This window comes from Astatotilapia calliptera, chromosome 1 (genome assembly GCF_964374335.1).
Source record: "Astatotilapia calliptera chromosome 1, fAstCal68.1, whole genome shotgun sequence".
NCBI lineage: Eukaryota > Metazoa > Chordata > Actinopteri > Cichliformes > Cichlidae > Astatotilapia > Astatotilapia calliptera.
This window is the reverse complement of record NC_137422.1, coordinates 22,213,238-22,234,273: the sequence shown is the minus strand read 5'-3', so window position 1 is coordinate 22,234,273 and position 21,036 is coordinate 22,213,238. Positions and strand designations below refer to the sequence as shown.

Below are 21,036 nucleotides of genomic sequence, written 5' to 3'. Positions count from 1 at the left end.
TTTGAAGCCACTTAGGGTTTTTATAAATAATATGCCAAAGAATAATGATGCTGTCAACATAATTGGAACTGAAGCTTTCCTCTTGCATGCTATATTAAAGCATGATCTTTGCCACAGTGAATGATGGACTGTCTTCATCGTGACAAGGTGTGCATAAGCCGTGACACTTTCTTCATGGGGGAACATTATGGGAAATCATTAAAAAGCCTGCACAAGACATCAGTCAGCACTGAGGGAAGGAATTTGCTTTCACTTGGAAAGCTTCAGATCCTGCCTTTCACGAATAAACTCATACATCAACATTTAAGGTTATTCTTGGTGGCATTTCTCAGACATTTGAATGGACACCGACGATATTGAATAGAATATTGTGAAAGTTATAAAACTTCCTCGTCATCCTTTTCAGTGAATCCTCGCACGCAGTAAACAGAGTTGTTACCAACCTGGAAGAAACCCACTCATATTTGTGAATAGAAATGTTTCATTGTAGGACAATAAGGATGACTCAGAATAACTTGAGCTGAGCCCTCCCTCCAAGGAGACCCAAACCACATAAAGCCTCCCACCTACTCGGAAGCATCTTTATTGGTGCCACTTTACATGATAAAGAAGGGCATGGGCCCAAAACACCCATGCACGAATAATTCGACTGGAGTCCCTATAGTCCTGATGGGGGTTTTGTGCTTTTTTTATGTGAACAAATAAGTGCATCTAATGAAAATTGTAGGCTTTTTTGATATTTGGACAAACATAAAATGTTAAATTGTGCCTAGAGATAAAGTTAGTATTCAACCTCAACATCAATGGGCGTGCCATTCTTCTGCCAAAGAAAGAAAGAAAGAAAGAAAGAAAGAAAGAAAGAAAGAAAGAAAGAAAGAAAGAAAGAAAGAAAGAAAGAAAGAAAGAAAGAAAGAAAGAAAGAAAGAAAGAAAGAAAGAAAATGGACTCGAAATGACCTTAGGGTATTTTGCACAGTTGTGAATCAGTGTCTGAGATCAGAGTTTTTCAATGTTCAAAAAAAATTCCTTCAGCTGCAAGATGTTTTCTTGCTTGCGCTTTCTCCATTCCTTCTTTCAGAGACATTCCTTTATTGATTTGTTGGTGCATCTAGGATCATTATCCTGCTGAAAGGTCCACTTCTGGTTCAACTTCAGCTTTTGGTCTCATGTTATCTTCAAGCACTTTTTGTTATGATGCAGGATTTTTACTTGAATCAATGACTGTAAGCTGCCCATTCCCTAAGGCACCGGGGCAGCCCCACGATATAACACTTCCATCATAGTTGGTATGATGTTCTTTTTCTGAAAAGCTGTGTTTGGTCTTTGCCAAACATGTCTGTCTAGAGCATAGTCTTTCACAAAGCCCGGTGTTTGCCCTTTGTGTTCCCTCGCAAACTGCAGCTTTGCTCTAATGTACTTTATGGACAGCAAAGTGTTCATTGCATGTTTATTTGTTTTGTTTTTCCCTGCCGTGCCTCCTGGGCAGGTCAAATCTCACTGTAAATGCAGGAAGTTTTAACACAAACACTTGCAAGTGTTGTCGATCTTGTGATAACATTTAAGATGTTCTCTTAGGCTGAAATTTGCATGATGACATTTCACATTTCATGTGCATGTAAACACCAGAGTCACTGTATAACCTGTTAGCGCCCAGTGTATATGAGTTTCCACAATGTTTTAATTGTATTCTAAATTATTTTAATTGTTAATTTTAAGCAGTAATTTTTAAAAAATGCTGGATGTAGCAAATATAATACAAATTAAAACTCATATATGCAAACTTTTGTTTTAATTGTCTGAAGATTTAATTTAAAAAATCAATTTTCAAGACATTTCTGGTAATTATTTAATGTTTTGAGCTTTAAAGGCTTTAAAGGGCTATAAGTCACATTCCACCTGTTACTCCCTGTCTTGTGTACACTGTAATCATTGGAGTTTGTTCTGATACTCACATTTTCAGTGTGAATAATCGACTCTGCTTTATTCATTTACATTAATAATGTAAACATTTTGTGTTATTTTTGAGGGGTGGGGGTTTTATCTGTAGACAGAGGATTACATGAGGCCAACCATTTCCATTTTTATTTACTTACTTTTTGCACAAATATAATGTAACTGATCAATTGTCAGTTTTTATCTTATTTTCCTCTATTTTTGTAATTCAGCTCCAGGTTAGTAATTCAGGGGGGAAAAGGATGTACTTGTTTCTAAACATATGTCAGACTTCTAGATTAATAACCAGAAAAGCTGTATGGCTAACAGCAATAATAAAAAGCAGGTGTTGCTCTATTGTTTCAAAGCAAGCAATGCAAAGAAAAAAAGAATTACCAGCTCAGACTTGGCCTCCTTTGTCACATTTACTCCTATTTATTCTTTACTGGCCTTTCTTGCCTATTCTTTCTCTCTTTGTGCCATCTGGATGGACAGATTCGGGATGAGTCTGATGAGTCTGTTTGTTGATAAAGGCTAATCAGAGCTACATAGGGTAGTTTGTGCTAGTCTGTGCATGACGCCTGTTTGCTTTTGGTGTGGGGCCAGAAACTATAAAGAGATTCCTGACATGGGAAATTCATTTCTATAATCAGTGCATTATTTAGGCTGCTTTATCATAACAAATACATGCAGCTTAAATTAGAGATCGAGTTTTGGGAATAACTAGTTTTCAGAGAAGCGTACAGGGTCCAGTTTACGTAAGAAGAGGACAAAATCTGCGAAAGCAGCACATGTCATGTGATCTTCAACCTGCCTCCTAATTTGCCCCGTGAGCAGGTGGTAAAAAAAGGTAATAGTTGAAATATGTGCAGCTTAAAAAGCCACTGGGGCCACGCAGCATGAGCTTAGATGATAGGAAGAGCGTGATATGGTGGCGATATGAGTGGGCTCTGCTTCTTACTCAGTTGCTGACGTAAGTAAACAATTTGCAGACGGGATGGTGCCGCCCAGAACTGAGGGATTTGACAGCAGAGCATTGGACAACTGGTGAATACTGTTATGATTGTCAAGACTCGGGTGGATGGATGGATGGATGGATGGATGGATGGATAGATAGATAGATAGATAGATAGATAGATAGATAGATAGATAGATAGATAGATAGATAGATAGATAGATAGATAGATAGATAGATAGATAGATAGATAGATAGATAGATAGATAGATAGATAGATAGATAGATAGATAGATAGATAGAGCTGTAGTGATGGCGCTATTATTTGATTTTTTTGTCAAGCATATGCTTCAGTTAGTGCAGCTAAAAATAGCCACTCATAAATTCATGCCACATTGAACCCAGGTCAGTCATCTCATGTAACACCCTCCCATCAAATTAAATCCCAGACAACTTCAAAGCAAGTTTTTATCGTCCCCACCTAAAAATAGCATCTCGAGGTTTCCACATTCATATAGCCCAAACATTAATGTGCGCACCTCCAACAAATGACTCCCATGTGGCCGGAATCTGTCAGGGTTAATCATCTCCCATTTCCCTGAAAACAGAGGCTTTTTCTAGATGAAGGGTTGCAGGGGAAAAAAATCTATATAATTAGATATCCTCTGCCACACATTAACACATCCTCTACTTAACGGAAACCTGCCTTTTGGCTCTCCCTCATGAACTAAATGACTTAATTAACAGGGAAATGAGAGAGCCGCTGCCTACACTTCAGATCAGCTTGGGACCAAACCAAGAAAGTAAACATTTTCAGCTGGAACACATCTCATCATGCTGCAAATTACCAACCCACTGTTTACCCATGTAGACAAGTGAATTATACTGCACATAATGTGAATCCGACAGGGCAGCGAACACAATTTGTGTGCGAGTTGTTTTAATTGTGGAGACAGACAGTGATGACTGCAAATGTATACTCCATTTGACATTTTCAATTCTGAATCAGGCATCTGTTGTGTAAGCCATGCTCTTTTCCAAAAGAGCAAAGAAAAAATAAATAAATAAAAAGAAAGGAAAAAAAATAAAACAGCTGCAAGTTCACCAAACCATTAACAGATTTATCTCCCTGGTCGATCATGTATGACTACACAGATTTTGTGACGACTGGAGAGAGACAGAGAGAGCAATATCACTCCCAATCTACAACATTTCACACATGACCAATCTTTAATCTTAGGTTTGTGATTCAAGGAGGGAAGAGAGCAAGTCTCCTCTGTGTTTCCCTGTGCAATTAACATTAAGAACATTAAGAACACACGTTATTTAAATCACCTCAAGAGCCTGCATTTGAATATTTCAGCTCTCTAGATGTGTGAGTCAAGACTTCAATTCTTGAAATAATGCAGATAATGACTCAGGCAGGGAGATTAATAAATGAAGGTGGACTGCTAAGTGAGGAGATATTAGTCACACTTTTCCCTCCCAGAGGCTCACCTGTATATGTGCCAGTACTGAAGAATAAAATGAGGTCTCACCTCTATCCACTGTCCATCGTTCTGTACCATGAGTATGACGCAGGGGTCAGACTTATTCAGAGTGTCTCGGTCCAGCAGAGCTTTGCAAGACACGCGCAGCTCGACTTTGGTGACACAGGTAGCTGGACCGCTGAGGCTGGTTGCAGGGGAGGTGGCCTCCAGAACATCATTCATCCTGGCTCAGGGCAAGAGAGATCTGCCAACCAGCGAAGCAGTGCGAGGTGAGGCTGTGGTGTAGCTCTGAGGGATGGAAAAATCCAGTGATAGGTTGAGGGATCTCGGTAAAGACGTGGCACTCTCACAGGAGACGGGCCCTTTTGACTTGGTACAGCTGTCAAAAAAAGAAAAACAGAGATTCTTGCTGAGTGTCAGGGGACCAAAGCAAACTCAAGCTGTTATTGCTGCCTGTCAGAGCTGTCCCCCCTCCTGAGGGTTATCATCTCACCTTGGTAACAGCGACAGAGAGGGCATGAAGATGGCAGGGTTGTGCCTTTAGGAGTCTAGTTCAAATTCCTGCAAAAATTCGTTTAAGATGATCAAGCTGAGTGCCACCTCTTATTCTAACGAGCTTTATTACAATATTTAAAGGGGAGAGAGCCCACCTGTATCAAGATTTCCCTGTATTTTCACTATTTTATCCTGTTTCAAGAACTGAATATGAGATGGCTGATGCGTTTAAAGGATTTAAAGTGCATTTCCTCCTAATAAACAACAAGCAAATACGTGAAAGTAGATGGAAAGAATCATGGATCCAAAAAGGCGATGGGTTTAGCAGGTAGTAGTCAAAGAAAGGACTTTGATGGGTTTAATGTGGGCAGCGTACGCCCTGCTTAAGTGTCCTTGAGCACGGCGGTTTCGCACAACTAATAACCCCCCCTAAATGCTTTAAAGGTGGGGCTGTAATTTCCTCTAATATCACTGTAAATGTCACATCCTTATAATTCAAACGAAGAAGTGCAGCGCACTCGGCGCTTGGCTTTCAGCACCGAGGACAGCGCCCGTACGCGTCTTTCTCAGCCAGTTGTGAAACCACATGTTATCTCAAAGCATGAATCTGAACTCCAGAAAGCTCAAAACAGAGCCAGCATCAAAGGCTCCCAAATACGACCGCGCGCGTGTTATGAATCAAACTTCTGCTCAATCCACCGGTGAAATTTACACGGAAGGCGGCTAAACGGCTACTTCACACTTTATCCCGGTGAATAAACGCCACCGCTCATCTGCAAGCTTCAAAACCCAACACCGGCCAAGGCTCAGGAGGGCAAAATAACAGCAACAGTTAAATACGAGTTAAAGCGTGAAGCGAACAGTCTACTTTCACAGCCTCGTGTATCGCTGGCTCATCTGACTCACTTCCGAGACTATTTGCAGCTGATCAAAAACTCAGCGGCACTTCACCAAACCGATAAACTGCGCTTACAGTCGGGTTAAGCGGGAGACTCACTTCCTACCTGAAGCTGTTTCTCTTCTTGAGCACACTTGTTTAATCCGCTCCCATAACACACTGCTTGATTTTTGTTTTCTCCGCCGAAACTCATTGGCTTAGACTGGTGAGGAGGGAGTAGGCTCGGCTTGTAGGGATGGGGAGTGGAGAGAGTCCAGCTGCTGATGTAAGGGATGGGCTTTTCGTTGGGACTCGATTATTTTGAGTTCAGTTAGAAATCGAGTCCATAAAAGAAAGAGGTAGGGAAAAGAGGCTGTGGGAAAATGCTGGGATCTGGAAGCTCAAAACCTGAGGTGGAGGCGTGCGTAGATCTTGAGTGATTTAGTTAAATTCTTGTCTATAAACACAGACATAGCATTATTTTCATGTTTAACCCGCCTCCATAAGGTGTCGCTCATTTCTATCTGCTAATTCTCTGCTGCCTTTGTGGATTTTGGACCAGGATTTAGACAGATATGCCATTCAGATTGTTTTCCAACACAATACTACTGTTTATGACCAAATGTTCAACTAGTTATTACAGCAGCCTCCCCGCTCAGGATTAAGTTGCTTACTGAAGATTATGAGGATAGAAAGAGCAGGATGCACTGAAATATGTGCAAAAGAGAGGGGGAAAGACGCTTCTTTATGTAAGCTGAACTGCATGCAGCATTTGTGTTTTTTCTTTATTTTCTATACTGCAGTGGTAAAAATAATGTGGTTAGCATATGTGTAAGTGACCTCTGTGAGCTGAAGCTCAGGCTTCGGGCACATTACCGGTTTTATTTTTCTTTCTACTCTTTGATGCTCTGTGATGTTATTGCCATCCTGAAAGTGGCCATTTCAGGCACACAGATCTGGCTTTCAGAACAGAAGCCCAATCCTCTTGCTTTTCTGTTTGGACAGGGGCTGACCGAAAGGGAAGGTGGCCTTAAGCATGTTTCAGACAGAGCATGAACTGATGGGCTGTAGCAAGGAAGAGTACATGAAATGAAAATTTTGGAGTCAACAGTGAACACAATAGTGCCCCTTTCGCCATCCTCCTCTGCGTGTTTCCCATTTACGGGACCGTCTTTCAACAGAAACCATTCATTCTGCACTGAGATTCATCCTTTTAGTAGTATTGTCAGGTTTTAAACAGACATACATAAAACTGCAAGAGGAAGTTCAAAAGAACTGCTCATCCAGCAGCAGCACATCGCAATCAAATCTCCGTGTGGAAGCTGCAGACAGCTAAAGACAGGTGACTTTTCTACCTTTGCTAAATACACACATGCACCCACAAGTAATAAACAATATGTGCTGAGTCCACGCACGCACAAATGCTCCAAGTCAAGTGTAAAGTTGCCTTCAGTAAAAATGACAATGAATTGATTCACAGAGTGGTTTTTCAATCACTTGACAGCTGTGTATGTTATATAATGTATTGTTTCTACACTGCGTCTATGCTTGGACCTTTTCACAGTCCACCCACAAATGTATTATTTTCCTGAATGTATTTCCAGATATTGCATAACATTCATACATGGCGCTGACAAAAAAACATCAGCTCTCGAGTTTCTGCAAAACAGCACTGAAGGCCGTGAGAGACAAAGCAGTTGACGAAAACAGAGAAAATGTAAGAACTCAAAGTAAGAGCTTAGTTCGAGCTGTCTGAAAGCAACTTGTGCAGCTGGCTGTTAGTCATTGTGGCAAAGTGAATGACAAAAGTAAAGTGTAGGCTTCACATTTTAACATTTTATTCCAAAAGCTTTTTAAACCTCACGGTGCTAAAATGTCCTTCGGATACGTGGAACATTCTTTGCTTTCATTTGACTTGCGCCGCATTAAAATCTGGTCTTTATATCAAGAGGATGTGAGGCTTTGAGAGGCTTTCAAAGCAGATGGGCAGGTCAATAAAATCATTCCAGCAGCATGAGATGTAAAACATTTGGCTCCCTGCTTCTAATTAACTACTCTGCTGAGATGATCACCATGTTACTCATTCAAAGTAAATAAATAAAAATGCACACGCATTGCTCTCAAGTTGATTTTACGTGTGAAGCACTTCAGACAAAAGAAGCCTGGATCAGCGGCCAGTGTTTAACGCGCGCACACTGGCTGCTTTCCGACAGAGGCAGATCTCTCCTGGAGTTTTCACCCTCACTGCCTCTTCTTCCATGGGTATTCAGAGGTGGTATTAAGCGTCTGCTTTGGGGCACACACCTGAGCCCTGTTATGCCACAGCTCCAAACAACGACCATCTGCTGCTGCTGTGTCGGTTGAGCACCTCACAGGACGTTCCCTGCGTTTACACATGGATTATCTATTCCGAGTCCCCCTGCTGCTTCTCCCCAGTCACATTCAGTGCTTGCCTTGGTGCTGCTGACCACATTGCATGTACAATAACCCAAATAGGAGGATCTCTACACATGGTCTGGTGCACTCAGATTTTTTTTTTTAGTCTAGTCAAGCTCCCTCAGTGCATTTGTGTAAAATTTTCCACCAGCAGCTCCACTGAGTGAAGGTATTTCTGTCCACAGGAAGGTTTTTAGAGGGTTTCAAAGACATTATTGATTCTAAAGTTTTCTTACCGGTGATGGAAGCTGCAATCTCCAGGCGTCATGTTTGACTCGTTTTAACACTGTGGTCAAAAAGGTTGCAGTTCCCCTTTTACAAAGGGTAAACCATAGAGAAGCTCACACTGCCGGATGCCCGGCCTCACTGACTGCAATTGGACGTCAAACAGTCAATGTGAGATGTTTTGTTGAGCAGCAAAAAAGAAGAAGACATTCAGCTCATTCAGCTCTCCATGCTACAGTTATAGATTAAGGTGAGACAGGGATATGGATTTATTCTTTAAAAGTGTATCTGAGGTAGTGAGTGTGTGATTACTTGCTGAATAAAGGAGTTAAAGGGATTGTTAAAGTTGTTAAAAGAATTTCTGTCCATCAACTAAAAACAAAGTCACTCATCTCTGGGCGGCTTTTTTATGATCTGGGGTACATTGACTTAACAATCTTCTCCTGCCCGGTGGCTGGGCCCTCTATCCTAATCCACAGGATGGGTAAAATGCAGGGAATGAGATTCCCGGCAGAAATCAATAAGAATATCTATATTTTGTTAAGCATTTAATGCAGCATTGTAAAACAGGAAATTCATCCCAGTGGCCATTAATGAGACACGGTGATAGTTGAATGTGTCCATCCTGATTAAATGACTGCACATAAATGGCAGATAAGCCATTTAGTTGGGGTAGCAATATTTCTAAAGGCTTTTTTTTCTCTGTGTATCGGTTATTTTGCAAAGCCCGATCATACGACTAACATGACCATCCATTTGAGCTCCTATCAGCCATATCAATCACCCCTGTCCAACCAACCTGACTGTCCACTTACCTTCATCAGCTGAATTATTTATGGACGTCCAGACCGCAGGACCACAGAGACACTCTAAGGAGACTCAAGGGCACGGAGTCCCCCACATCCTGCTTTTTTATTTCCAGCTTGTGTACGTTGACTTGCTGAGCATACAGAATCTTTGACACTTTCCTCACAGTGTAGTGAGTAATGCATTGGAGGCAGGAAATCTCACTCCATCAGCGAGATTTTGTGTTGTTCTGCTCCGGTGTTGTTTTGTATATTTATTCATTTCATTTTATCAGAACACCCACAGAACACAAAATGCAAAATGTGCAGAGCCTCGGCTGTAATAGCAGGGCTTTACATAAGTCTTGGTTCATGCCTGCCAGATAAAAGTCGAGAATTTAACATTCAGCTTTGTTTTCCTGCAGTGGTTCAATGTAAAACTTTCCAACTTTCTTTCTGTCTTCTATTACCGTCCACCTCTCCTGACCTTCTTTCCGGGCTTTTGTTGATATCCACTCACCTTTGCATTGCCATGCTGTAAATAATATACAGGTCTTTTAATATTTTAGCAATCAGTTTTTTCAGAGGATCTTCCTGGCTTAAACCCTGCTTTAAACTTGAGTTTTGTTTTGTTTTTGGGCCACATTAAGAAAAAACTGAAGGATTTAACTGGAGTATTTCCCACTCCTGAGTTACTGATACGCTGATTAAGAGTATTAAATTATCAAGTTTGACACATTACAAAAGATAATATTAATTTAGAACTACTCGATTTATTTGAAGTCCGCATCAATGATCTACATGTTGTACCTACAGTGCCCCCTACTGTTGTAAATGCGTCAGTTATACACGCTGAACCAAATTTAGAGCAAGTTCACAGCTGCTGCACTACAGACAGATGTGTCCCAGTGTTGTACTGGGGACTGGTCTCTCAACTTTTAACCCCACTAATCTACTCTGCAGCTGACCAGGACTCATAAATGTAATACAAAAAGTAAAATAATTGAACTTTGACACAAGTCACAGATGTGAATTAAATGCCGTGTGGGCTGTTTTTAGTATCCACATATCTGACTGCCATCCAAAGCACCTGCTGGATTAAGACCCTATCAACATGTTTTTGGATTAACTCGTGTTTTCATAGATGTTTGAATCTTAGTGCCCAAACTGGGTTTCTTTCTCCTCTCATTATAATGCAAAAACTTGGAATATATTCAGATCCAGCATATTGTCACGTATCAGACAGCAGTCGTAACCCAACAGCTATTTTAAACTGATTTTATACTATGAAATGGACTGCCGTGAAGACATCCTCCAAGGTTCTGACATTTTTTAAATATTTGATTAGAATACATTTATCTACCGAGTTCTTCCTTCACTCGTGCTCTCCAAGCACCTCTCCAGGTTTTATGAAATGCAACCTGGTGGTGTTCGTGTGTAATGTTGCTGACAGAAGCGCACGACTTGGCTCTCTCCCTGACGAAGAAATACAATTTTGCCAGCTTATCTATGATTAGCTCGTGAAAACTGCCATCTGTCAATCTAAATGAGATTCATGACATTCACACCTTACTCTTTTTAAACACTTTATTTTGCAAAGTTCCATAGTGACTATTTTCACTTCTTCTTCTCCACGTCCTGCTCAGCAGCCTCTTTGGCTCTCTTGGCACGAATGCCGAATAGACGAGCATTAGCGCGAGCCATACGCAGGCTGGCGAAAGCCTTGAAGTTCTTCTCATCCTCGGAGATAACCCTGGCCTTCTCCTTCTTGTGCACCTAAAGAAGAAAAACAAAATGAGGGTTAAGACACACACCGAATACTGCAAAATGAGGGTTTTCTCCAAATCCAAAAGCCTGAGTCTAATTTTGAGAATTTAACATTTTGTGAAAATCAGTTCAGCTTTCTAGCTGATTTTTATTTTTGTGAACAGCAGTCATCAGAAAAAGGGTTCAAGTGTTTCATCAAAGAAATACAGAGATTCCGGAGATTTGTCATCATCTGACTGCTGTAATGCAAAATGTTCAGACGGTTAATGCATCTTTTATCAGTCATTACTTCTGTAATACTGGTCCAGGTAAAACTGGCCAATAACGTCAGTGAAAACAAATTATCATCAGCCGTCTTAATCCTCATCTATAAACAGATACACAGGGTAACCTTGCAGGAGCTGTCACTTACAGTTCTGATGGGCATGACTGGACCAGTGAGCTGAGTGGCCATCTTGAGTTCCTCCTCCTGAAATGACAAAACAGTTAAATATTTTTAAAGGGAACAGACAGCAAGACTTTTCACTAGGGCATCAAATAAATGCTTATTAAGACCGTCTGGTTTGATTTCAATCACCCCAATGGGAATTGTACTTATATATTCACATTTAAAGGTGGCAGAATGTGGGAGTGCAGCTCATCTCCAGCAGTCAGCCTGGAATTATTATACTGATGCACGGCTGATTCGGCATGTTTTAATAATGATCTAACAGAAACCTTGAATTTCATCAGTACGCTTCATTTTCCAAGCTTAACGGAATTTCATAATTAGCAGACGTGTCCCCAGGTTACCTAGGTAACCTTAAATCCCATGGAGTCTAAAGGAAGCAGCCGAAAAGGTATTCAAATATCAAATTATCCTTAACACATAAAAAACTGCTGTAGTCTCTATAATCTCTTCTGCGTCTTATTTTAAAGGCATGTGCAAGTCTTATTTTAGCCATTTTTTTAATACATTAAAATTATTTTTTAAGTAATTTTAAATAAGGAAATGATACATTCACACCAAAGAGGGCTTCCAAAACTGTGCTTTTTCAGTTTCTATATACAGCCAACTCCTACTGGTCACATGCTTTGGTTGAATGCTTCAACACTTGTTTTTTTTCCCTCAGGAAAATGAGCCAAACAAACAAAAAGTAAATTAATAACAAGGAGAAACACCAAAGTCTAATCTTTGTGTGCCATGTGAAAACTTACAGTGCTGTCTCCCTTCTTGGGGGCAGAAGCCTTCCTAGGGAACAGGATGAGCTTGGAGCGGTACTCCTTCAGGCGCTGCACATTGGCCTGAAGAGATTCTGTGGATCTGTTGCGGCGGCGAGGGTCCACTGAGATGCCAATGGTGCGGGCCGTCTTTTTGTGGATGCCAGCCGCCTGCGGGAACATTAGCACAGGAGGACTTGATCGTTTACAATTCTGATTTTGATCACGTGCCCTGTACATGATAAAACACTGATGTCAAGCTGTCAGCATAAAATCGCTTCCTTTTCAAATAACAAATCTCAGCATTCAGAAAATGCGTTCAACGTATTCATCAAGCAAATGCAGCAGGTCCAGAGATTTGTCATAATCTGAACTGCTGTGATGCAAAACAAAGTGGTTGTTACATTCCTGAACACGTCTGCCATCAATGGTTAACGCGCTTGCTGGAGACATTTTATAGTTCCATGGGATACAGGGTCACTTGCAAAAACAAGATCACTTACTAGCTAGGGCTGCCACAAACGATTATTTTGATAGTCGACTAGTCACCGATTATTTTTGCGATTAGTCGACTAATCAGATCATCATCCACTGGACATAAAACTACAGCTTATATAACTATCATTAGCTTACAGCTTTAAGCTTTTAAGGTGCTAACTAAAAATAAAGACAAGATGATAGTTTATTCAATTTTAATGAAATTTGCAGATTGTTTCGGTAAAGTTTAATAAACTCCTTGCTATCTAAAATAAAACAGGACACCGGGGTATATTCTCCAGCATCTCACACTTCTGATAATCAGCTGTCTGCTTGACGTTTATTCAGCTGTGTAAAAACTATAACTTTAATCTCAGACAAACTGATTTACTCAGGAACAAATAAAATACTAAAAAAAAAAAAAAAAAAGCCAAACAACAACATTTTTAATTTATCTAAGTGACTCATATATATTTAACCTGAGTCGCGAAAGACGGCGGTGGGTTTGAAAACGATTTGCGGGGAGTCCGGTGTTCTCACGGCGCTAGTGACCTAGCCCCCGGCTAGCTATCGAGCTAGTGGGTAACAGACGTCTCCGAAAACGTCGGAGCGCTTTTGAAAATATGTGGTGTCCTGATAAACTGAGCCGATATTTGAGGTTTACACAGCTACATTCTCGCCTGAAAATATGTTAAACGTTTATTTTGTGACCCAGAAAGAATAATAAGAGTAATATTAAAACTAACTAGCTACCGCCATTGTTGGAAACTAAGCTGGGCCGCGCTATGAATTCTGGGACACAGCTGCTTCTTCTTCTTCGGGGTTTAACGGCAGCTGGAATCCTTGTACATGCAGTGCTGCCATCTTCTGTTTCAGTCCGTTATTACACTCTTAAATCCTGCTATTATTCCTGCGTCTTTTGCGATCTTACAAAGCTTCAAACGACACGTCGACTATTAAATCAGTCGTCGACGATTTTGATAGTCGACGTAATCGTGACTAGTCGACAAATCGTGGCAGCCCTATTACTAGCGATGGCCAATGATGAGAGCACAGCTGGCTATGACTTAAAAGTTCATGGATATTCATTACTTAGCTGATCAGACTCTTAGTTTAGCTCTCTTCATGATTAATTTTATGGCAGATAAATGATTTGATTTATACGGTTACACATGCATGAAAACTAAAACTTGAGAAAACAAAAGTAGCCCTCGCGCTCGCAGCAGTTTCTGATTAAAGCTTATTTACTTTCTTCATACAGGGAGAACCTGATATTTTTGCCAAGGTAAAGGTTGACAAGATCGTTAAGGTCTTCTACAGCCACAGTTCTTTGACTTGATAGTTTGTTCAAGTTTCCATCCACAATAACTCTAAATATCACTTCTGAAGTTTTTAGCCTCTAGCGCTTCATTTTGATATAGAAATAAACTTCCACCAGACAAAACAGTTGCCAAACATCAGTTTGCCTGCAGCACTTGTGTGCAAGTGTGCATTTTAATTAATGCCGCACTGAATGTTTCATGTAACTTTAACAGTTTTAGGTCTAAAGAAATTAAAGATATGCTTTACCTTCTAATGAAACATTTACAGAGAACTATAATCGTACCTTCAGTTCCTCGAGGGTGAAGCCACGTCCGGAACGAACCTTGGTATGGTACCTGATAGTGGGACACCTAACCTGTGGCCTCAGTGGTCCAGCGACAGGGCGAGGAGCAATGCGGCGAGCTTTAGCCTGACGAGCCTTTCGCCTGAGGAAAAAGTCGGAAGTTTAGATCAACCAAAAGACCTTCTTAGACATCTGTAAGGACTCACAGTGAACAACTTCCTCGAAGGAGGATGTACTTGAGGGACAAATGTGTTTGCCTCTGAAAAGTAACTGACCCAAACAAAGACTGCCAAATAGGAAAGTAAAAAAGACACTCATAACATTCACTTCTAGGGCTGACACCACATGTAAAACACCAGGACACAATACATAGCATAACGCGCCACATAAACCATTAACTGCTAGAAAAGACTCCAGTCAGTTGTAGGGTCTACTAAGATTCACAGTAGAAAGTTACATCAGCTCTAAGACTACAGCGTCATGCTCCAACCTCAGTCTTATACCTAATCAGTGAAATATCAATATCAATTAAAAGAAGAAAAAAGCAAAACAAAAAACATTAAGTTTGCTGTATCTGCTTAGTTCAGTATAACTTTGCAGGTAAACAGATATGCCAAAATCGTAAAGACTGTCCTGCTTGACCAACAGCTTGATCAGCTGAAGTGGTGGCTCAAATCAAACAAGGTACAGTTACTTCAACCACTTTCTCAGTTTGTTTTATTTAATAGTTTAATAATGTCTCATGGGACTGAGGGACAGTTACACGCACGTTCACATAATACACGGTAACTACAGAGTATAAGAAACGTCTGTCAATGTAAATATTATATTGATGTACACATGGGATGAATCCTGGTTCCACAGGATGGTCTAGTTATCCTTTACGGGCCAAAAATTCCCACCATTTGAACCGAATTCGATGCTAACCATTTACGGGCACGCTAGCTCAAGTTAGCATACGTCCATGTCCTCACCTGCGGATCTTCCTGGCTGGCTGGTTGAACCAGGTGCGCACTCTTTTCTGCCAGTCTTTGTGAAAGTGAGGGTTCAGGATCATTCCATTCCGGCTGGGGGCCATGGTTGCCTGCTTCCCTGCAACACAGCGTGGCACATACACATGAGCGGATCGTCATGCCGGCGCACCTCCGCTTCATACAGTGCTAAGATGCTAAGCTAAAGCATTAACGAGGGGTCCGGCTACTTTCATGCCCCGATAATGTCCTTACAAACTACTACATGTAATAATCCATTTGTCATCGCCATTTCGGCATTCACGTAGGTTCATCTTTATTTAGTAGGACAGTGTTTAAACATAGCTACTGACAGCCATCGCTTCACCGGTCATCTCCATAAAAACATTAGCTACTTAGCAATTTAACACAAAAAATCATGATAATAATCACCTTATTTAAAAGATGACAAAAAGCACTTTTTCAGACTATAAGCTAAACTCACAAATACAAACAGAAAATCGAGGATTGAAACGGATTTTTGAAAATCTTTGGAGGATAACTTCACATACCTACAAGGGAGGAAAATGGCCGAAAGGAAAAAGGAAGTTGTAAGGCGGTGGATTGTGGGATATGTAACAACCAGCCAATCAAAGAGTGTGTAAAGGAGCATTCACCCCCTTAAAAACGGAAACGGAAACGCCAGTCATAAGCGGTACTTCAAGTAATCTAGTGTAGAATAATAATTTATATCGTCTTTAGATGAGCAATACTAGGCCACGGTGAACATTAAGTTTCATTTCTATACAGATAGTGAAAAATGACACTTAACAAACCGTGCAAGGATAGAAATGGGTCGTTTGAGGCTTTAGTAGCTTGAGAATCGCACTTTTCATCTTTGAAAATGAAATAATTTAACGGGTGCCTTTTGTATTCACTTGGGTTATCTTTGTCTAATATTACATTTGTTTGATTTAATGATCTGAAACTTGAGTGAAATATGCACAAAAAAACTGTTTTTTGTTTGCAGTATCTTACATACGGATCAGCAATGTCTTTGTTCTATCGATTATATTTGTAATTATAACATAAAATATCACTAATGGCAGGAACCGAGTTGTGAAAAATGTTAGGATTGAACAATTTTCCAAAACATATGAACATAACAAAGTATAGAAATTCAGTAAAAAAAAAAAATGTATATTTTTAAAAATCAAAACGTACTGTATTGTGCCCACGAAACTTTCAGGGCTATACCTTAGTTCATGTCCAACCACATGTACACAGATTTAATCTTTAAACTAGTACAACTGTGTTTTAATAACAGGCTAATGAGGAGAATATACCATAATTATGAGTTATGGAACTGATGGCTGGACATTCTACTTCAGGTTTTTCTGACAGAAAATAACTGAAATCTTAATTTAAAAAAGAAAGCAAGAAGAGATTAGGAAGGGGTAAAGTGCTTTTTCACATCAGTGTATTTTCTAATACAGTTAGTATTTTTATTTTTTGGTTGAAATATCTTCAGTCGGATGCTTTTATGGTATATTCTACCTCATTAAAGCGATCAGCCTGCTATTAAAGGCTGTTAAAGAGCCTGTTTTCCTTGTAATCTTGCTATTTTCAGAACAGACCTTGTACTTGACTTTATCTAAAGCCTCATTGTAATATGTAGCATAATAAGGCATTAACATGCTAAAACCTGGGCCTGTTCAAAAAAAGGCAACTGCATCAGCACCTCATGGTGCATATGGCATATCCAACAAAGAGGTACAAGTTCAGGAACTCAGCAGTTCTGTCGGTAAATCAATTTTCAGACAGAACTGCTGAACTGCAGCAGATGCATCCAGTTAACATTTTTTTAATTAAAAAATAAATTATTAGGTATAAGCGTAGGACAGTCATAATGAGCAGCATATAAGCTCCCACGAGTTTGTATAACATTATACAGTCACTCAGTGAGAAGCTTAAACCACTTGTAGTAATTTCAAGATAAAAAAAAAATAGTGTAATATGTGATTGTGTTCATTTTTTTACTATAAAGCTCTTAAATTGCATATATGTTTACTGTGAGTCTTATTAATTCTAAAATCAATGTAGTAATTCAGTGTGTGGTTTATTTAGTTCTGATTGAATTTTGCAACTGTCTATTTGGCTCTTTTACAGAAGCTATCCTATCACCATGTCAGAGAACAGCACACCCTGTATTTGGGTGTATACATATGCTCAAGTCAGTGAATGAATTTAAGTCATTGAAAGAAAGTATCATCTTATTGGAGAATGCCACCATACATAAGCTTCCCCATGAAGCTGTTGCTTGAGCATCGACAGAAATGCACTTTGGTGTGGATGTTATAATTATGAAAAGTTCCAGTCAGTTAATAAATATAATAATAAATATACAGCTGTAATATGTTCTGAGAACACCCTTGGGTTGAAATTTTGAGTTTCCTTTTATTTGAATGAGTGTCCTATAAAAGGTTAAGGTGATTTATTTACATGGGGGGGAAAAGTCACCATTTTTTTTATTTGCTTTTTCCTTTTTTGCAGTGTAAATATATGAAAATTACGGTGGCCCCTAGAAACAAAGCACGTACAAACTCCAAAACACTTGCAAACTCCAAAACACATGCGAATTCCAAAACACATGCAAACTAAAAAACACTTGCAAACTAAAAAGCACATGCAAACTCCAAAACACGTACAAACTCCAAAACACTTGCAAAATCCAAAACACTTGCAAACTCAAAAACACGTACAAACTCCAAAACACTTGCAAACTCAAAAACACAACGGAAGTGCTCCAGGACGCTAGGGGCAGTGTTGAGCTCTATTTGCAAAATAAACTGCAAGTTTGTCTGTATGGGACGGTCTAGTCTCTGTCGCGCTTCCCAGGTTGCCTAGCAACCATGATACTAACCGCTGGAAACGTGTCATACAACTTGGTTTGACAGAAATGAAGGAGAATATATTTTGTTCATTTGTTTGTTTGTTTCTACAAGAGCTTTGTGTGATTTGATAAGTATCTGAGGCTGAGACCACAGGACTGTAAAACATGATTTTTGGGCTTCATTTCTGTACTGAACAGTTATTTAAGATTAGTTAGTAAATAAGAATTAGCTAATGTTGTTCATGAGACTAAAGTCATATCACTTTGGTAATGTAAATATAATATGGCCAATATTATAGTTATTATATTAATCATTATTAGCTATTACAGCAGTGAACATGAACTCTGTGTCAAATACTGAGCAGTACAGATTCAAGTTGCAGTTATGTCTTATCACCTTAAATCTTCACTCAAAGACAAGTATCTTTGACAGTGCATATATAGGTGTATCATATATAAGAGACAAATGTTGTTCCTTCATGTTGGCATTACTAAATTTGGCTCATTGCTTACATATATTTATAAAAAGAAAACGTACAAGCTGTGATAACTGTTTCTGATAGAATGAAGAGTAGACTGAAATATGAAATATTCCTTTATTGGGTGAGAAAATCAGACCATGTCATAACTGCTTTCAGTCATACAGAATAGATATCAGAGCCTTAAACAGGCTGGCTTCTGCTAAATGGGTCAAACTGGGCAGAAAGTCTACAAACACATAACATCCTTATAGAATATGATGTAACACTATAGATCAACTTACCTCAGAATATATAAAGCATATAAACAATTACAGCAATATGATGCAACAAACACAGCAGTGCTACTAATCCAAAATACTCAAAGCTTCATAGAAGTGGAACAAACATTTATTTTTAGCTCCATTCTGCTGCTGATACATACTTTAGGTTTCTGAATATTACACTTGTTGCTGCCTTTCATAGTGTGTAACTTGAAGGCCCTGAGTACTTTCTCCCACACTGAAAGCACTGGGAGGATAAAATTATTTGAACATTACCTAATAAGACTGATTCAGGACAGACAGTTATGTTAAACTTTTCTAGCAGTCCTTCACAAACAGGGAACAGTCTGTCTATTCTCTCCATCTGTCAGCTGCTGCTGGCTCTTCCTCCTCCTCTTCCTCACACACTGTTGAGTTCGGTGGATCATCAGGGATGCAAAGCCTCACAGATGATGTGCAGCAGTGGGTCCCTCAGTCTGTCCTCACTCTGGACACTTGCAGTTGTCACACATGGAAACCAAATGTGTGATAAGCTGCAGGATTCAAACACAAGTGTAACTTATAAACACATGTTCATACTTTTATTCCACAATCAGAGAGAAAGAAAAAGAGAGCGAGTGCAGGACAGACAGACAGGTTAAAGTCTCAGGTGTATACACTGCTACACAACAGCACAAAAGAAGGAGGATTTAGCTTGTGTTATTACAAAACAAGAAGAGTTCCCAGATGGTACAGTGGACACATGTGTGACTGCTGTGATTAAAGCATCTTTCTTTCAGCTTAACGAGTGAACCGTCAGCTCGTTCAAACACACGTTAAAGTCCGTTTGGCTCGACACCACCGAACAGAGGCAGCAATATAACATAGCTAACGTTAACAGTGCAGTGAATCCTGCTTGTGCTGTGATATTCAGGACTGCGAACCGAGCAGCATCACTGACTTTCAGCTTGTTGTGTTTGTGGATATATGACTGACTTTAATTATCCACAAAATCATCACAATCTCTGTAAGATTAAGGTCGACTATATATATATTTATTAAAGTAAAGGCTTTAAAACCAAGTTAATTCTGAAAGTACAAACATCGCTAATGTCAACTTTCCCGACATGTGGCCAACAATAATGGTTTCATGTTCTTCATTAAAAAAATATTTGCGCATTAATAAGTGACATAATATTCAGTACTTACTTCTGAAAGTTTACTCTTCCTCCGCTCCGCTTCCACTGTTTTTTTTTTTCGGCAAAATTATCCACACCACCACCGCACTATGAAGTCTGGGATATGTTGGGCCATGAAGGCTACACCGACCCATCCTTAAAATTCAGGGAAATTAAGGACGCATTTCAGGAATTCGGAAAGCCTTCTCTTGTCGCTGTGAGGTAATCGGCCTTAAAATGCGGCCTTTAAGGCTGCAAACCCCAAATCCGGTCATTGGTACTTCCTGGCTTGTGTAGTTACTAGGTAACAAAAGCTCAACACTGCCCCTAGCGTCCTGGAGCACTTCCGTTGTGTTTTGGAATTTGCATGTGTTTTTGAGTTTGCAAGTGTTTTGGATTTTGCAAGCGTTTTGGAGTTTGTACGTGTTTTGGAGTTTGCATGTGTTTTTTAGTTTGCAAGTGTTTTTTAGTTTGCATGTGTTTTTTAGTTTGCAAGTGTTTTTTAGTTTGCGAGTGTTTTGGATTTTGCAAGCGTTTTGGAGTTTGTACGTGTTTTGGAGTTTGCAAGTGTTTTTTAGTTTGCATGTGTTTTGGAGTTTGCAAGTGTTTTGAAGTTTGTACGTGCTTTGTCTCTAGGGGCCACCGTAGAAAATAATATAGATTAGGCACAGGTTTCTGTAAGAGGAAACAAAGATGTTCAGGGACTACCCCACCTGCAGTCCTACAAAGGTGTTGGAGTCATTTGAAAACCAGCAGAATGACACTAATGTCCATGAAGCTAATTAAATAAAGAAAATAACCCAACAACATTACCATCTTCTGCTTTGAATTCCTCTCATTACTCAATCACAACTGTTTTTCCCAGGTTTTAAAAGCCAACTGAGGGTCAAACCGGCCTTTTCAATCCAACGGAGGAATATGAAAAATGGTTGTTACAGTCAGCAGCAGACACTGGTGGTGAACACACTGCAAGAATAAACTGAAAACAACCTATTTAGACCAATCACAGTCTTCTCATTATCAACCTGAATGTGCATGTTTTTGTTCAGT

The 21,036-nt window shown here is 39.7% G+C and overlaps 2 protein-coding genes, 1 long non-coding RNA gene and 1 other non-coding gene across 8 annotated transcripts in view; all 4 read right to left on the bottom strand.

The window, feature by feature from the left end:
* cpne7 (copine VII) overlaps positions 1-6,161 on the bottom strand; it is a 38,075-nt gene extending 31,914 nt beyond the window's left edge. The window contains exons 1-3 of one of the 4 annotated variants that reach the window (XM_080302897.1): positions 5,876-6,161; positions 4,870-4,937; positions 4,425-4,755 (exon numbers count right to left, since the gene is read on the bottom strand). In XM_080302897.1, the coding sequence (XP_080159023.1) occupies positions 4,425-4,598 (174 nt within the window). In that variant the 5' untranslated portion in view covers positions 4,599-4,755; positions 4,870-4,937; positions 5,876-6,161. Of the gene's footprint in view, positions 1-4,424; positions 4,756-4,869; positions 4,938-5,026; positions 5,841-5,875 lie in introns of those variants that run through there. The other 3 variants (XM_080302900.1, XM_080302894.1, XM_026168291.2) reach the window with 3 other exon arrangements.
* A 4,606-nt stretch (positions 6,162-10,767) lies between these two features.
* On the bottom strand, positions 10,768-15,899 carry rpl13 (ribosomal protein L13). Of its 2 annotated transcripts, none has more exons than XM_026168276.2 (6): positions 15,767-15,899; positions 15,219-15,336; positions 14,245-14,386; positions 12,159-12,332; positions 11,374-11,430; positions 10,768-10,970 (listed from the first exon to the last, which is right to left on the bottom strand). In XM_026168276.2, the coding sequence occupies exons 2-6, from the start codon at positions 15,320-15,322 to the stop codon at positions 10,812-10,814; spliced, it is 636 nt and encodes a 211-aa protein (XP_026024061.1). In that variant the 5' UTR covers positions 15,323-15,336; positions 15,767-15,899; the 3' UTR covers positions 10,768-10,811. The 2 variants fall into 2 exon arrangements, with proteins under 2 accessions (XP_026024061.1, XP_080159012.1); XM_080302886.1 differs by having other exon boundaries at positions 15,648-15,840.
* Positions 11,118-11,192, bottom strand: LOC113028119 (small nucleolar RNA MBII-202). The gene has a single exon (XR_003273197.1). It is a non-coding gene; the product is annotated as a small nucleolar RNA MBII-202 (small nucleolar RNA).
* Positions 15,900-18,669: 2,770 nt separating the features above from the next.
* On the bottom strand, positions 18,670-20,309 carry LOC145429445 (uncharacterized). Its single transcript, XR_013909672.1, has 2 exons — positions 20,018-20,309; positions 18,670-19,362 (listed from the first exon to the last, which is right to left on the bottom strand). It is a non-coding gene; the product is annotated as an uncharacterized LOC145429445 (long non-coding RNA).
* Positions 20,310-21,036: the final 727 nt, after the last annotated feature.

Excerpts from the sequence above, each read along its gene's own strand:
- rpl13 (XM_026168276.2), bottom strand. The coding sequence starts at position 15,322 with ATGGCCCCCAGCCGGAATGGAATGATCCTGAACCCTCACTTTCACAAA. Across the intron at positions 12,333-14,244 it reads TCACCCTCGAGGAACTGAAG|GCGGCTGGCATCCACAAAAA; the intron begins GTACGATTATAG and ends ATGTTCCCGCAG. Across the intron at positions 10,971-11,373 it reads CAGTCATGCCCATCAGAACT|GTGCACAAGAAGGAGAAGGC; the intron begins GTAAGTGACAGC and ends TTTCTTCTTTAG.